This window comes from Scyliorhinus torazame, chromosome 24 (genome assembly GCF_047496885.1).
Source record: "Scyliorhinus torazame isolate Kashiwa2021f chromosome 24, sScyTor2.1, whole genome shotgun sequence".
NCBI classification, from domain to species: Eukaryota; Metazoa; Chordata; class Chondrichthyes; order Carcharhiniformes; family Scyliorhinidae; genus Scyliorhinus; species Scyliorhinus torazame.
Genome location: NC_092730.1, coordinates 47,691,075 through 47,708,649, shown reverse-complemented (window position 1 = coordinate 47,708,649; position 17,575 = coordinate 47,691,075). Strand labels below are relative to the sequence as shown.

The 17,575-nt window shown below is 48.5% G+C and overlaps 1 protein-coding gene and 1 long non-coding RNA gene across 2 annotated transcripts in view; both read left to right on the top strand.

Moving 5' to 3' along the window:
- The window catches only part of LOC140400142 (uncharacterized), an 86,970-nt gene extending 74,201 nt beyond the window's left edge, over positions 1-12,769 (top strand). The window contains exon 3 of the long non-coding RNA XR_011938060.1: positions 12,690-12,769. This is a non-coding gene — a long non-coding RNA (uncharacterized lncRNA). The remainder of the gene's footprint in view (positions 1-12,689) is intronic.
- Positions 4,108-4,607, top strand: LOC140400141 (histone H2B 7-like). The gene has a single exon (XM_072489614.1). The coding sequence runs from the start codon at positions 4,167-4,169 to the stop codon at positions 4,542-4,544; it is 378 nt and encodes a 125-aa protein (XP_072345715.1). The 5' UTR covers positions 4,108-4,166; the 3' UTR covers positions 4,545-4,607.
- Positions 12,770-17,575: the final 4,806 nt, after the last annotated feature.

The window sequence follows — 17,575 nt, the reverse complement described above, 5'->3', positions numbered from 1 at the left end:
ACTGACCATGCCCACACTTGGTACGGCACAGCCATGTAACTGAAATCAGAGTGCTGGGGGAAGGACGTGGCACAACAACAGCAGGTGCCACAGGGGAAGGTGCTGCAGGGCAACAGCAGATAGTCACTGTAAACGGGCAGCGTTCTTCAGACCCGGAGGGGCCTAAAGCAAAGTGGCAACTGCCACACACCCGCCACAGGGGGTGAAGGAAGTGGGCGGACGGCACTCTTCAGCCCTGTGGGGGCCCAAGACAAAGTCCTTTGTCTTCACAGCAGCCCCAGGCGGTCCCACTCCCACCTCAGGCAGAGGGGCGGGAGGACAAAAGGCAGGGTCTTCAGCCCGGGAGGGGGAACAGCACCAGGCCCCAGGTGGTCCTACCTCAGGCAGAGGGGTGGGAGGACAGAGGTCAGGGCGGTCACCCCGGGAGGGGGCACAGCAACAGTCCCCAGGTGGACCCACTCCCACCTCAGGCACGGCGGTGGAAAGACAAAAGGCTGGAGGCAGGGTCTTCACCCCGGGAGGGGGCAGCAACCGGCCCCAGGTGGTCCCACTCTCTCCTCCAGCAGCAAAACATTTCATTGATTGACTTCATTTTCACCCCTTTCCAATTTGAAATTGAATTTGGTTTATACACTATCCTGGCTCACACAGTCCGCTGGCTGATACATTTCAGTGGCTTTGGACAATTGTCTGGTCTTGGACAGTCCGCTGGTTTGAAACACTCCCCTGATTTCCACACTCCCTGGTTTACCCACACCACTGATGTAGTCACTCCCCTGGTTTCCAATTTGTAATTGAATATGATTTGAACACTCCCCTGGTTTACACCGTCAACTGAGTCACACGTTCTCCCCATGTTTCCTTTGGGTGCTCCGGTTTCCTCCCAGTCCAAAGATGCGCAGGTTATGTGGATTGGCTATGCTAAATTGTCCTTAGTGTCCAAAAAAGGTTAGGGAAGGTTTCCGGGGAGAGGGTTGAGGTGTGGGCTTAGGTAGTTGTGGGGCTGGTTTAGCACAGTGAGCTGAACAGCTGGCTTGTAATGCAGAACAAGGCCAGCAGCGTGGGTTCAATTCCCGTATCGGCCTCCCCGAACAGGCGCCGAAATGTGGCGACGAGGGGCTTTTCAGTAACTTAATTGAAGCCGACTTGTGACAATAAGCAATTATTATTATTAGTTTGCTCTTTCCAAGGGCCATTGCAGACTTGATGGGCCGAATGGCCACCTTCTGCACTGTAAATGCTAGGAAATCTATGAACTCCGCTCCAGTTGAAAGCTTCTCCAGTCCCCACTTGAATAGTTGACATCCAGTTCTGAGCAGCTTGCAGCACTTTCTCTGTAAGGTGCACCATGACATACTGCCAAACCTGGATTTTAAAATTCTTCTTCAGTTTCTTCTTCCGTGACTGCATGTTTACCAATAATAATTCTTATAATATGTCATTGCTCAGGTCTCTTGTTGCATGAGACCTGGTCTCGTCCTGATGTCTGAAACTGCCTTTTCCATTCTGCTTAAGTTATGAATGTTCTTATCTGTAACATATACTACATCAATGACATTAGTATGAACTTCATCAAGCACCGATACTGTCTATGGCACAGTGATGGATTTTGCTGACATTTTTTGTATAATTGAAAAATACATTCCAGCTGTAATACATTGAGAATACCTTTAATACCTGCGACTCCAGTTCATGTATTCCAAGAAGTTTTCATAGTAAACTTACACACATCGATTAGGAGCTGCCAGATGTGTACAACTATCATATTCATTTTAAAGCCACGCAGAATACACGGGCAAAATGCTGGAGTTAAAATAAATCATTCTCTGCCAGAATCTGAGCATTATGGAATAGTGTAATAAACAAAAAATGTTTATTACAGATGATTCCGTACATATGGATTGTAAACAGACAGGTGGCCCATAAACCCACAGCAGGGTTTTATTTCAGTCAGGTTTTTCTCAATGTTGTTGTCACTGCTCTTCTAACATTTTATCCAAAAACATTCGCAGCAATGTTCAAATGAGCCCCAGTTGTAAATCAAACATTCTGGATTCTACTTCCGGATGAAGGGCGGGATTAATAAACATCAGTTAGTCCTGGTAAATGAAGGGAAAATGGATGAACTGAATCAGCAGTATTTTTAAACTGTTTTTACCTGCGACCCATTTTAACCAACCGGCCATCCTTTGGGACCCATGCTGGCCAGCCTTTGGGACCCACATCAGCTGACCTCCGTGACCCACTATGTTCTCTTACCTGTAATCCAGTAGGTGAACTTGCTTGGTCCTTATGATCTCACTCCAATCAGGTTTAGAGGTGAGGGCAGTGCGTGTATCAGGTGCAGAGTTCAGCTGGTTCCTTTGTGCTGTCTTCATCCTTTTGAGGATGAAAAATCCAACCTTGAACATGTAGATCCTTGTGATGTGTAATAGCAAAAGAATGCTTGTTTTACTCCGTACTGGGTACTCCTCGGAGACGCTACGCTGGAACTCTGAAAACCTCATGGAGTTGTGCCGTATTTTTAATGTGCTGTCACAGGTAAGGTGCAGAAGCTCAGTTTGTACATTTGGAGTCAGCTATAAATCAGTAAATTGAGTCTGGGGTCTCGAACTCAAAGGGAGTTTTCACCAACCAATTCTCTCTCAAAATCTGAAACTTCTCCTCTGGAAAATAGCGATATAAACTGTTGTTCAGTGCAGCCAGTCTATCGACAGTTCCCTTCCTAACCGTTTTCTTCGAGATGTCATTGCAGTGTGGGGAACATGTAGTAGGTTTGGCTTTCTACGCGCAGTTGCCTAACGTTCAATTACTTTTGGAAAGCTTCAAATTCTTCACAGCGCCAAAAGCAATCATCCTCCTTCCCTGACAATTTGCGGTTCAGTGTGTTTAGAATTGAAAAGATGTCTGCAAGGTAAGACATAGAGAGCTTCCACGTTTCATCAGCAAACAAATCAGCCAGAGGGGATCCTGATTTGCATTGGCACAATTTATAAAGACATACCTTCAAATATCACCTTTATTCTGCTGTGTTCCTGTTTCCAGCTTCTTCTTAATGGGTTGTTGAGCAGAGGCCGTGGAGCTCACCCCAGCTCTGCTTTGTGTTGCTGTGGACTCTCCTCAGCGACTCTCCACAGATTTAGATGTGTGATCCGGGCCTGTTTGTGTCTCTGACCCTCTCTTCCTTATTACAAAACCGTCCATTTTCAATTCTTCACAGCTGCCAGCTACAAAATGGAGGATCTGCTCTCTGGCGCCGCTTCAACCTGCTGTTGCTTCAAAGAAGCTGCCCTTGGACAGCCCGGTGACGTCAGGAGGTGGCGGTCCGGCCCGCTGTGTACCGCGCCTGCGCACTGCCTGATCGGGCTGAGTGGGCACGCATGCGCGGTATAGCCGGCACCCGGGACAGTCCCTGGAGAGCGACGTGTTATTACCAGCAGAGAGAGTGTGCTGCGGCCGGCAGAGGGAGGCCCAAAGTCAGAGCAATGTGTCAATGAGGGGAATCTGACTGGCCAGAGTTTGTGGATGGGAGGGGGGGGCAGATGCTGCAATTGGTTACCTGAACCAACCAAACAGATGCAAATAAACGTCACAGCATTCTAAATTCACCAATGGTGACTTGGTCTCTCACCCATCATTCATTAACATTGGTAAGTGATTTTCAATCAAAGAAAAGCACAGCACAGGAACAGGCCCTTCGGCCCTCCAAGCCCGTGCCGACCATGATGCCCGTCTAATCTAAAATCTACACTTTCTGGGTCCGTATCCCTCTATTCCCTTCCTATTCATGTATTTGTCCATATGCCTCTTAAATGTGATTATCGTCCCTACTTCCACCACCTCCTCTGGTAGCGCGTTCCAGGCACCCACTACCCTCTGTGTAAAAAACTTGCCTCGTACATCTCCTCTAAACCTTGCCCATTGCACCTTCAACTGATGCCCCCTCATAATTGTCCCCTCTACCCTGGGGAAAAGCCTCTGAGTATCCATTCTGTCCATGCCCCTCATAATTTTGTAGACCTCTCAGGTCGCCCCCAACCTCTGTCGTTCCAGTGAGAGCAAACCGAGTTTACTCAATCGCTCCCCATAGCTAATGCGAGTTATTCTGGAAAAGAGCAGGTGTGTGGCAGTTCTCAGTTATTGTGTGTCTGCAGTTTGCTCTGACCATGGTTGAAGACAAGAAAGCTCCAGCTCCCAAGAAGGGCGCTAAGAAAACCCAGAAGAAGGTACCAGTAAAGGGCAACAAGAAGAGGAGACGAGCCAGGAAGGAGAGTTACTCCATCTACATCAACAAAGTGATGAAGCAGGTTCACCCCGACACCGGCATCTCCTCCAAGGCCATGAGCATCATGGACTCCTTCGTCAACGATATTTTTGAGCGCATCGCGGGTGAGGCTTCCCGCCTGGCCCATTACAACAAGCGCAGCACCATCAGCTCCCGGGAGATCCAGACCGCCGTGCGCCTGCTGCTGCCCGGGGAACTGGCCAAGCACGCCGTGTCGGAAGGGACAAAGGCGGTGACCAAGTACACCAGCTCCAAGTAAAACTGTTCTCAAACTCATCAAAACCCAACGGCTCTTTTAAGAGCCACCCACAATTTCTGGAAAGCAGCCAAACCATCGTTTTAAAATTCTTATTAGATTATGAATAGCCAAATCGGTTCAAATAGTGTTTCACTGGAACATAACATCCTGGGTGATGTCCAGTTATCGCCCGGTCGATCTTCGTGCCTTGAAAATAAGTCTCCTCATTTAGTGACTGCTCGGTGTCCCTGTGTCTTTGGTTTCTGACTTGGTCATATTCGGTCCCTGTCGCTAGATTTGGAGAGACAACAGAACTTCAAAACCTCCCTTTCAATTTGTGTTCAGGTTCCGAAAAACCTCCCTTTCTCTTTCAGGCTTCCTCAATAATCGATCAGTTTATTGAGAGCACACCAGTGTTGTGGTGAAATTCCATTTCAATACTGACACGAGCTCCAAATTGCTCACTCCACTTTTAACACTGAAGTAGTCTACAATATGGAATATTTTTAATAAGGTTTGTAGTTGGCTGTAAATTAGACATTCTGTCTGCGGCTGAGAGCGTTTTAAACAGCAGCCAGATTAAACTCGATTGGACTCCAGGTTGTAAAAATCTGTGGAGACAGTTTCGGATTAAATGCCCCTTTTATAAATCCGAAACATTTCCACAGATTCTCCCAGACATGCTGAGTTTATCCAGCATTTCTCTTCAATTCACATTTGCAGCATCCGCATTATTTTGCTTTAATTCATTTTAGGTTTGTTCTTTTAGAGAAAAACCGAAATGAGAAACTGACAGATAAAGGGAAACTGTAGATTACGGAGAGAGAATCCAACAATCTTATACTCAGTGATTTAGTCTCGTTTTTACGGTCCCAATTCAATTTTCTCTGTTTTATCTTTTGGCGCTCTTTTAAGCTTTGAAATAAATATTCGGTTGGAATCTGAACATTTGGCGCCCAAACTTTCCGCCCACAGCACCGTGGAGTCTCCTGATTGGTGCTTCAAACAGACATCTGATTGGTCAGTTTGTGCCAGGCTCCACAATGTTGTTCAGATAACCAATCAGCAATGTGTGCACCGCCACTCCTCCTGAAGCGAAGTGAATGTGGGGGTGCTGCCTAATATCCAGGCCGTGCTGCTGCCCAAGAAAAGCAGCGCTGGCGCCGGCAAGAAGTGAAGCGACCATTCTTTAATCTAATAACACAAAGGCTCTTTTCAGAGCCACTCACTTTATCAGAAAAAGGGCGAATTGTTTTGTGTCACTCAGATTCTGTTCTGCTACTTAATGTGTAGATGTTTCTGCAATAACTATCTGGGTTAATGTATGTGACTCGTTTCTTACTCGGAGCCATGAGACGAGAGAAACTCCATTGCAATGAAGCGTTAATTGTAACTTGGAGGCATTGGAATCAGTAACAGGAGGTCGCAGCTTTTATTTGTCGATTGAGCGGCTCTGAACCAGCGCTGGGACCGGGAAGAATCCAATAACCCAAAGGCTCTTTCAGAGCCACCCACTCCCTCCGGACAAGGGTGACCTGTTGTCCATTCGCTGAATTCTGTCACTAAAGCTTCCGAATGCAGAGATACTGCCGATGATAATATTCTAAATTACCGCATCTCTACTGAGGGATTGGGTGTTGAAGCTCTTTTCCTGACAGACCTGGTGGCTCTTAAAAGAGCCTTTGTTGTTGGTGGTGCTGAATCCGGGCTTTAGGCGCGTTCCCCGCGGATGCGGCGGGCCAGCTGGATGTCTTTGGGCATGATGGTGACTCGCTTGGCGTGGATGGCGCACAGGTTGGTGTCCTCAAAGAGCCCCACCAGGTAAGCCTCGCTGGCCTCCTGCAGGGCCATGACGGCGGAGCTCTGGAAGCGCAGGTCTGTCTTGAAGTCCTGAGCGATCTCTCGCACCAGGCGCTGGAAGGGCAGTTTGCGGATCAGCAGCTCGGTGGATTTCTGGTAGCGGCGGATCTCCCTCAGAGCCACAGTGCCGGGTCTGTAGCGATGGGGCTTCTTCACTCCGCCCGTGGCTGGAGCGCTCTTGCGGGCCGCTTTGGTAGCCAGCTGTTTGCGAGGAGCTTTGCCTCCGGTCGATTTGCGCGCTGTCTGCTTGGTCCTGGCCATGATGTGAAACTGGGGGAAACGCACACGCTGAGAATGCTGGCGCCGCTCTCTCGCTGCCTATTTAAGACATTATACTGACCGCCCACTTCTCCTCATTGGATGCAGCCCGATCCCGTGGACAAGTTTGAAAAGAGCGATGTATGGGAAGGATATCAGGGCCCTGGTTGGTGGACCTGCAACTGACACCCCATCAATTTCAAAAAGCCCGCCAATTTCACAGGGACAAGGAACGGATATTTGACAAAACCGAAAAAATCAAAACTCAATCTCAAGTTGTAAATGTGAAAAACTTCTCAATGATTCCTGGTCCCATTTTTGTCTCAGATTCGACCCACTGCCTGAGCACCCGGATTAAATTCAGATTCACTCCCTGATTGTTCTACAACAGACTGGGATAAAGCTCCTATTGAGGGGCGGAATTCTGTCTCATTTTTATCTGATCAGCGATATCGGTTCTTTCAATGCAAAGAGCGATAGATATTAAAGGGAAAATTGGCTGATTCGTTCAGCGACTGTTCTGGGGGGAGATGGATGGAGGAGGCGGTGTTTACAGATCAGTTATGTAAACCGAGCTTCTGATCAAATCCTGACGCTGAACATTCATCTCCGAAAGTAGATTAATAAAATCCAGCAGGTACAATTTCACATGGACAAGTAACGGATATTTGAGAAAATCAATCGCAAATTGGAAACATAAAAAACTTCTCGATGATTCCTGGTCCCTTTTTTGTCACATTCGATGCACAAAACTGTGCAGGTATTCATTCCCGCTCTCGTTACAATGTCAGTGTTCACTATGTGCGGTTACAGGTTTGACTTTGGAGAAAGGTTTTGTTTCAGACTGTACAGCACATCAATGTCGCCTTATAATGTGAAAAGAGAAATCAATGATAGGAAAGGAGTTCCTGTTATAACAGTACAAACTTTAACAAAATCGTGGTATCTCATTTATGACGCGTGAAACCAAGTCCTTACATTCCTTTATTATCCAGTCCGCCCCGACCTGACTGAGTCAGGGAGAGAGGCGGGGAGCGGACTGAGTGACAGACAGAGCAGTGAAATGTCTTTGATCATCCAGCTCCTCCTCCTGCCTGCTCCAACCCACATTTTATATTCCAAACAGAAGTGAAAAGAGGGCGCTGAACAACACGTACAAACTGCAACATCATACAGCAGCTTGTTAGAAACGCGGATCTATTAAATGCAGACTTGTCAGTAATATTCCCGCCTCAGTTCACTCCTTTCTAGAACCAGCCGAACTATCTGCTCCTATTTCAACTCCAGCTCCGATTCCACCCCCACAACTCCTCTCCCAGACGGGTTGGGAATTTTACTAACATCCCTTCCAGCTGATATAAAGTGTTTATGTTGTGAGGCGGGATTTCTCCGCCCTGTTACCTCTTTTACAGACTCCCCTGAATCTGTGAATAATGAAACTAACACAAACTGTGACTGTTCCCCCGGACACATCCCCGTTTAGGAAGAGGCAGCAACATCCCTGTGTTTTACTGCAGAGTGGGGGGAGAGGCCCGGTGCAGAGCATGTCAGCGAGTGAGCGGCAATACGGGATTGACATTTCTGTCTGAAATCTGCTCCCAGCACCGGGACAGCGATTCATTGGTCAGGGGATCAGCTCTTTCCTGAGAGATGTGGGTGGCTCTGAGAAGAGCCTTTGGGTTCAGAGGTTTACAATTTGCTCGCCTTCTTTCACTTCTTTGCTGGTTTCTTAGCCGTTGCTGATTTGACTTTGGGCTTGGCCCTCGATTGGGTCGGATTTATTCTGCCCGTGGTCTTTTTCACAAGTGACTTTTTCTTCGGGGCTGCTTTCTTCGCGCTCTTTTGGGGAGTTGCCGCCTTCTTGGTTGCTGGTTTCTTGGGAGATTTCTTGGCTGCTGGTTTCTTGGGAGATTTCTTGGCTGCTGGTTTCTTGGGAGATTTCTTGGCTGCTGGTTTCTTGGGAGATTTCTTGGCTGCTGGTTTTTTGAGAGATTTCTTGGCTGCTGTTTTCTTCACTGAAGGTTTCTCGCCTGCTCCGGTCTTTCTCACTTTCCCCCCGGTTGTCTTCTTAACGATCTTGAAGGAGCCGGAGGCGCCCGTGCCCTTGACCTGAGCCAAGCTGCCGTTGTCCACACTCCTCCTGACACTTTGCTTGATCTGGGCCCCCCGTTTATCCACATCGACCCCTTTGCTCCGCAGCGCCTTCTTTATGGCCTGTAAGGAAATCCCCTTGCGATCGCCGCTTTCCGCCACAATCTGGAGGATCAGCTCGCCCAGCCCGGGACCTTCTTGTTTCTTCCGGGGAACCGCCTTCTGCTTCTTGACAGCCTTGACTGGGGCGGCTGGAGGAGCCGTTTCGGCGGCTGCACTATCGCTCATGTCCGAGACTCTGCACAAAATCTCTCCGTCAATGTGGGTGAGAAATGAAGCCTCTGGTGGCGGCACTGAGCAACTTAAAGGCAGCGAGCGGACGGGGCGGAGACAACCTGCTCTCAGCTCCAGGCTGCTGCTGCCTCTCTGTGTTTTTCTCTCGTCCCAAACTCTCCAATTCCACTCAAATTCCAGCTCCACAGTGTCCCAGGATAACTCTCATGTTTGCTGTAGAAAAGGTTTCACGCGATTTGAAGGCTCCATTTTGCATTTAAACCCGTTTTACTGATGCACTGTTCGCGCTCTCTCACCCGATCGCTCTCATTTTCCCAACCTTTCCACAGAAACCTGGAAAGCAGCATCGAAACTGCCCTGAAATCCAACTTGGAAAAGTAGGAGGGGAACAGGGGGATTGTTGGAATGAAAAATATTTCCATTTAGTCCCAGAGGGATTGGGAGATCTCCTGGTCAGAGCGGACACACAAACACAGTTGGTTTCTCCTGTTTGGCCCGCCCCTTTCACACACTCTCTCTTCCACAATATTCACATCCACACACAAGGTCTGGAAATGACATTTCCCAGGGCAGAATTCTCCCTCTTCTCAACAAACAAAGAAATGTACAGCACAGGAACAGGCCCTTCGGCCCTCCAAGCCCGTGCAGACCATGCTGCCCGACTAAACTACAATCTTCTACACTTCCTGGGTCCGTATCCTTCTATTCCCATCCTATTCATATATTTGTCAAGATGCCCCTTAAATGTCCCTATCGTCCCTGCTTCCACTACCTCCTCCGGTAGCGAGTTCCAGGCACCCACTGTGCTCTGTGTAAAAACACTTGCCTCGTACATCTACTCTAAACCTTGCCCCTCTCACCTTAAACCTATGCCCCCTAGTAATTAACCCCTCTACCCTGGGGAAAAGCCTCTGACTATCCACTCTGTCTATGCCCCTCATAATTTTGTATACCTCTATCAGGTCTCCCCTCAACCTCCTTCGTTCCAGTGAAAACAAACCGAGTTTATTCAATCGTTCCCCATAGCTAATGCCCTCCATACCAGGCAACATTCTGGTAAATCTCTTCTGCACCCTCTCTAAAGCCTCCACATCTTTCTGGTAGTGTGGCGACCAGAATTGAACACTATACTCCAAGTGTGGCCTAACTAAGGTTCTATACAGCTGCAACATGACTTGCCAATTCTTATACTCAATGCCCCGGCCAATGAAGGCAAGCATGCCGTATGCCTTCTTGACTACCTTCTCCACCTGTGTTGCCCCTTTCAATGACCTGTGGACCTGTACTCCTAGATCTCTTTGACTTTCAATACTCTTGAGGGTTCTACCATTCACTGTATATTCCCTACCTGCATTAGACCTTCCAAAATGCATTACCTCACATTTGTCCGGATTAAACTCCATCTGCCATCTCTCCGCCCAAGTCTCCAGACAATCTAAATCCTGCTGTATCCTCCGACAGTCCTCATCGCTATCCGCAATTCCACCAACGTTTGTGTCGTCTGCAAACTTACTAATCAGACCAGTTACATTTTCCTCCAAATCATTTATATATACTACAAAGAGCAAAGGTCCCAGCACTGATCCCTGTGGAACACCACTGGTCACAGCCCTCCAATTAGAAAAGCATCCCTCCATTGCTACTCTCTGCCTTATATGGCCTAGCCAGTTCTGTATCCACCTTGCCAGCTCACCCCTGATCCCGTGTGACTTCACCTTTTGTACTAGTCTACCATTAGGGACCTTGTCAAAGGCCTTACTGAAGTCCATATAGACAACATCTACTGCCCTACCTGCATCAATCATCTTAGTGACCTCCTCGAAAAACTCTATCAAGTTAGTGAGACACGACCTCCCCTTCACAAAACCGTGCTGCCTCTCACTAATACGTCCATTTGCTTCCAAATGGGAGTAGATCCTGTCTCGAAGAATTCTCTCCAGTAATTTCCCTACCACTGAAGTAAGGCTCACCGGCCTGTAGTTCCTGGGATTATCCTTGCTACCCTTCTTAAACAGAGGAACAACATTGTCTATTCTCAAGTCCTCCGGGACATCCCCTGAAGACAGCGAGGATCCAAAGATTTCTGTCAAGGCCTCAGCAATTTCCTCTCCAGCCTCCTTCAGTATTCTGGGGTAGATCCCATCAGGCCCTGGGGACTTACCTACCTTAATATTTTTTAAGACACCCAACACCTCGTCTTTTTGGATCACAATGTGACCCAGGCTACCTACACCCCCTTCTCCAGAACACTTGTTCCCAATCCGTGTCTTAATTACTGTTCAACTCTCTGAATTTTCTGCTCCCTATTTTCTGTTTACCTAAATACCCGGCAGCAGCCAGTCATATTTTAAAATCTAAATTCATTGATGACAAACCTCCCTTGAAGGTGAAAATACAATTGATCTCCTCTCTCTCAGTGGAGATTTTCCTGCTTGATGTGATCCTCCTGCACTGCCCGGTAACACTGAACTGCAAACTCAACAAGCAGGGACCCCCAGTTAACGAATAATCCCACCCCCTCTGAGAGTGGAGATTTTCACAGTGACACAGATTCTGACCATTCTGATCCAAACAGCAAATTTTAAAAATAAAGATGATCTGATAGACCAGGACTTCCTGTGTGGAGGAGGGACAGTGACCGTTTCACCCACAACACGGCAGCTGTGTTCACAGTGAGGGCCAGTGTTACAGGTGTTATCACTGTGTCCAGTGTTCACAATGACGGCCAGTGTTCCACGTGTTATCACTGTGTCCAGTGTTCACAGCGAGTGCCAGTGTTCCACGTGTTATCACTGTGTCCAGTGTTCACAGCGAGTGCCAGTGTTACACGTGTTATCACTGTGTCCAGTGTTCACAGTGAGGGCCAGTGTTACACGTGTTATCACTGTGTCCAGTGTTCACAGCGAGTGCCAGTGTTACACGTGTTATCACTGTGTCCAGTGTTCACAGCGAGGGTCAGTGTTACATGTGTTATCACTGTGTCCAGTGTTCACAGTGAGGGCCAGTGTTACACATGTTATCATTGTGTCCAGTGATCATAGTGAGGGCCAGTGTTACACGTGTTATCACTGCGTCCAGTGTTCACAGTGAGAGCCAGTGTTACATGTGTTATCACCATGTCCAGTGTTCACAGTGAGGGTCAGTGTTACACGTGTTATCACTGTGTCCAGTATTGACAGTGAGGGCCAGTGTTACACGTGTTATCACTGTGTCCACAACACACCGAATGACAGATTGAAAATGAGAGACAGAGAAAAATAGAGCGAGCGACATAGTAACGCAGCAATGTGGAGCGGGAGAGAGGGAGTGAGATACTCATATTGAAGTAGACAGATATTGAGGACAGAGACACATAAAGGAAACTAGAGAGAAACAGAGAGAGAGAGAACAATGGAACGAGTGGCACATAACACAGAGATGTAGAGCGGAAGAGAGGGAGTGAGATAATCATATTGAAGGAGAGAGACATTGAGACACTTAGACAGAGACAGAAAGGGAAGGAGAGAGAGACAGAGTGAGAGACAGAGAGAGAGAGACAGAGGGAGAGACAGAGAGAGGGACAGAGAGAGAGACACACAGGGAGACAAAGAGAGAGAGACACAGAGAGATAGAGAGTGCATAAGTCTGCAGCTCCTAATCGATGCGTGTATGTTTAATCTGAAGGGAAATAAAGTAAAGCGAAGATCCGGAACACATGGAACATGGACACAGAGGCTGATGAAAGATAATGGACAACCGTTTTCATCTCGGTTGGAACTTAACATTCATGCTCAATTATTTATCATGAAAACTTATTAAAATTTGTGAACTGGAGTCATAAACATTAAATATATTCTCAACCTGACACAAAAGCAAATCAGTTTTCTATTAATCAAAACCCCCCAGCACAATCCAGCTCCATCACTGTGCCATAGACACTCTCGGTGCTTGATGAAGTTCATACTAATGTCATTGATGTAGCCCAGATGTTACAGATAAGAACATTCATAACTTAAGCAGAATGAAAAAGGCAGCTTCAGACATCAGGACCAGGTCTCATGCTTCAAGAAGAGACCTAAGCAATGACACACATTATAAGAAGTATGATTGGTAAACATGCAGACTTCTATATTAGACAAACTGAATAAGAATTTTAAAATCCAGCTTTGACAATATGTCATGGTGCCTGTTGCAGAGAAAGTGCAGTAAGCTGCTCAGAACAGGATGTCTGTTATTCAAGTGGAGACTGGAGAAGTTTACAACTGGAGCTGAATTCTTTGACAAGAGTATTAGATTTGTTCAGAGATTGTGTTGAGCATGGGAGCTCAATAAGGAAGCTTTTAATGTTTCCCCCCAGTACAATATGTCCCACACCAACACAAGGAGATACCTTGATACATTTGGTATTGAAATATTGAGTCAGATGTGCTTCATTTTCTAACGGAAAGAGTGGAATTCAATCAAAACTATCATAATATAATGGAATTATGTAAACTGGGAATGTGTAAAGCTGGGAATTTGGTACAACCAGAGGAGAGTGTAAAGCCAGGGGTGTAAGTGTGTTAATGAGGGGAGTGTGTAAAATGAGGTGATTGTGCAATATCGATGTCTGTAAACCTGGAGGCTGTAAAATCAGGGGTGTGTTTGAGTGGATTGTGACAAAGAAGGAAAACACAATGTGGGCATGTATAAATCAGTGGCGTTTAAATCCAGGAGTGTGTAAAATTAGTGTGAGTGTAAACCAGGAGTGTGGGCATATCAAATAGTGTGTAAACCTGTGTGCACAAAAGTAGGTGAATGTGCAAAACAAGGTGAGTGTGGAAAGCCACACATAACAAATGAGTAGATAAAGCAGGTAGTGTGTCAGCCAGGGAAGTGTACGCACACAGGGGAGTGTATGGATCCAATGGAGTATACACTGTGTAAAGCAAGAAGTGTGCAAAACCAGTGGATGGTTTAAACCAGTTGAGTGTGTGAAATCAGGGGAGCGGCAAACCAGGGGAGTGTGTAACATCTTCGCTGTATCCAAACCCGTAGTGTGGGTAAATCAGGGGAGTGTAAACCAGGGTGTGTGTTAAATCTTTGCTGTATCCAAACCCATAGAGTGTGTAAACCAGGGGAGTGTGTAAACCAGGGTGTGTGTAAGATCTTTGCTGTATCCAAACCCATAGAGTGTGTAAACCAGGGGAGTGTGTAAACCAGGGGGGGTGTAAAACCAGTGGATTGTTTAAATCAGACGAGTGTGTGAAACCAGAGGAGAGCTAAAGCACGGGAGTGTGGAAACCTGGGGAATGTGTAATTAGGGCAGTGTGTAAATCAGGGGAGTGTGTAATACAGGGGAGTGTGTAAACAGGGCAGTGTGCAAACCGGGGGAGGGGGGTTGTAACCAAATAATGTGCAATTCGAGGCTGCGTATAAATCGGGCGAGTGTGTAAAAGATGGTGCTTGGGAAAACTGCCGTGAACCAGGAGAGTGAGCAAACCAGGAGAGTGAGTGAACCAGGAGAGTGAGTGAACCAGGAGAGTGAGTAAAACAGGGGAGTGAGTGAACCAGGAGAGTGAGTAAAACAGGGGAGTGAGTAAAACAGGGGAGTGAGTAAACCAGGGGAGTGAGTAAACCAGGAGAGTGAGTAAAACAGGGGAGTGAGTAAAACAGGGGAGTGAGTAAACCAGGGGAGTGAGTAAAACAGGAGAGTGAGTGAACCAGGAGAGTGAGCAAACCAGGAGAGTGAGTGAACCAGGAGAGTGAGTAAAACAGGGGAGTGAGTGAACCAGGAGAGTGAGTAAAACAGGGGAGTGAGTAAAACAGGGGAGTGAGGAAACCAGGGGAGTGAGGAAACCAGGAGAGTGAGTAAAACAGGGGAGTGAGTAAACCAGGGGAGTGAGTAAAACAGGGGAGCGAGTAAACCAGGAGAGCGAGTGAACCGGGAGAGTGAATTATCCAGAGGAGTGAGTGAACCAGGAGAGCGAGTGAACCAGGAGAGTGAATTAACCAGGGGAGTGAGTAAACCAGGGGAGTGAGTAAACCAGGGAAGCGAGTAAACCAGGAGAGCGAGTGAACCAGGAGAGTGAATTATCCAGGGGAGTGAGTAAACCAGGGGAGTGAGTAAACCAGGGGAGCGAGTAAACCAGGAAAGCGAGTGAACCAGGAGAGTGAATTATCCAGAGGAGTGAGTGAACCAGGAGAGTGAGTGAATCAGGAGAGTGAGTAAAACAGGGCAGTGAGTAAACCAGGGGAGTGAGTGAACCAGGGGAGTGAGTGAACCAGGAGAGTGAGTGAACCAGGAGAGTGAGTGCACCAGGAGAGTGAGTGAACCAGGGGAGTGAGTGAACCAGGGGAGTGAGTGAACCAGGGGAGTGAGTGAACCAGGAGAGTGAGTGAACCAGGAGAGTGATTGAACCAGGCGAGTGAGTGAACCAGGAGAGTGAGTGAACCAGGTGAGTGAGTGAACCAGGTGAGTGAGTGAACCAGGAGAGTGAGAGAACCAGGAGAGTGAGAGAACCAGGAGAGTGAGTGAACCAGGGGAGTGAGTGAACCAGGGGAGTGAGTGAACCAGGAGAGTGAGTGAACCAGGAGAGTGAGTGGACCAGGAGAGTGAGTGGACCAGGGGTGTGAGTGAACCAGGGGAGTGAGTGAACCAGGGGAGTGAGAGAACCAGGGGAGTGAGTGGACCAGGAGAGTGAGTAAACCAGGGGAGTGAGTGAACCAGGAGAGTGAGTGAACCAGGGGAGTGAGTGAACCAGGGGAGTGAGTGAACCAGGAGAGTGAGTGAACCAGGAGAGTGAGTGCAGCAGGAGAGTGAGTGAACCAGGAGAGTGAGTGAAGCAGGAGAGTGAGTGAAGCAGGAGAGTGAGTGAACCAGGAGAGTGAGTGAACCAGGAGAGTGAGTGAACCCGGGGAGTGAGTAAACCAGGAGAGTGAGTGAGCCAGGAGAGTGAGCAAACCAGGGGAGTGAGTGAACCAGGAGAGTGAGTAAACCAGAGGAGTGAGTAAACCAGGGGAGTGAGTAAACCAGGGGAGTGAGTAAACCAGGAGAGTGAGTAAACCAGGAGAGTGAGTGAAACAGGGGTGTGAGTGAAACAGGGGAGTGAGTGAACCAGGAGAGTGAGTGAACCAGGAGAGTGAGTGAACCAGGAGAGTGAGTGGACCAGGAGAGTGAGTGGACCAGGGGAGTGAGTAAACCAGGGGAGTGAGTAAACCAGGAGAGTGAGTAAACCAGGGGAGTGAGTAAACCAGGGGAGTGAGTAAACCAGGGGAGTGAGTAAACCAGGGGAGTGAGTAAACCAGCGGAGTGCGTAAACCTGGGGAGTGAGTAAACCAGGGGAGTGAGTGAACCAGGAGAGTGAGTGAACCAGGGGAGTGAGTGAACCAGGAGAGTGAGTGAACCAGGAGAGTGAGTAAACCAGCGGAGTGAGTAAACCAGGAGAGCGAGTGAACCAGGAGAGTTAATTATCCAGGGGAGTGAGTGAACCAGGGGAGTGAGTGAACCAGGGGAGTGAGTGAACCAGGGGAGTGAGTAAACCAGGGGAGTGAGTGAACCAGGAGAGCGAGTGAACCAGGAGAGTTAATTATCCAGGGGAGTGAGTGAACCAGGGGAGTGAGTGAACCAGGGGAGTGAGTAAACAAGGGGAGCGAGTAAACCAAGAGAGCGAGTGAACCAGGAGAGTTAATTATCCAGGGGAGTGAGTGAACCAGGGGAGTGAGTGAACCAGGGGAGTGAGTAAACCAGGGGAGTGAGTGAACCAGGAGAGTGAGTGAACCAGGGGAGCGAGTAAACCAGGAGAGCGAGTAAACCAGGGGAGTGAACCAGGGGAGTGAATGAACCAGGGGACTGAGTGAACCAGGGGAGTGAGTGAACCAGGAGAGTGAGTAAACCGGGAGAGTGAGTGCAGCAGGAGAGTGAGTGAACCAGGAGAGTGAGTGAAGCAGGAGAGTGAGTGAACCAGGAGAGTGAGTGAAGCAGGGGAGTGAGTGAACCAGGAGAGTGAGTGAACCCGGAGAGTGAGTGAATCAGGAGAGTGAGTGAACCAGGGGAGTGAGTGAACCAGGAGAGTGAGTGAACCAGGGGAGTGAGTGAACCAGGGGAGTGAGTGAACCAGGGGAGTGAGTGAACCAGGAGAGTGAGTGAACCAGGAGAGTGAGTGAACCAGGAGAGTGAGTGAACCAGGGGAGTGAGTGAACCAGGAGAGTGAGTGAACCAGGAGAGTGAGTGAACCAGGGGAGTGAGTGAACCAGGGGAGTGAGTGAACCAGGGTGGTGAGTGAACCAGGGGGGTGAGTGAACCAGGAGGGTGAGTGAACCAGGGCAGCGAGTGAACCAGGGGAGTGAGTGAACCGGGAGAGTGAGTGAACCGGGGGAGTGAGTGAACCAGGGGGGTGAGTGAACCAGGGGGGTGAGTGAACCAGGGGGGGTGAGTGAACCAGGGGGGTGAGTGAACCAGGAGGGTGAGTGAACCAGGAGAGTGAGTGAACCGGGGCCGTGAGTGAACCGGGGGAGTGAGTGAACCGGGGGAGTGAGTGAACCGGGGGAGTGAGTGAACCGGGGGAGTGAGTGTACCGGGGGATGTGCAG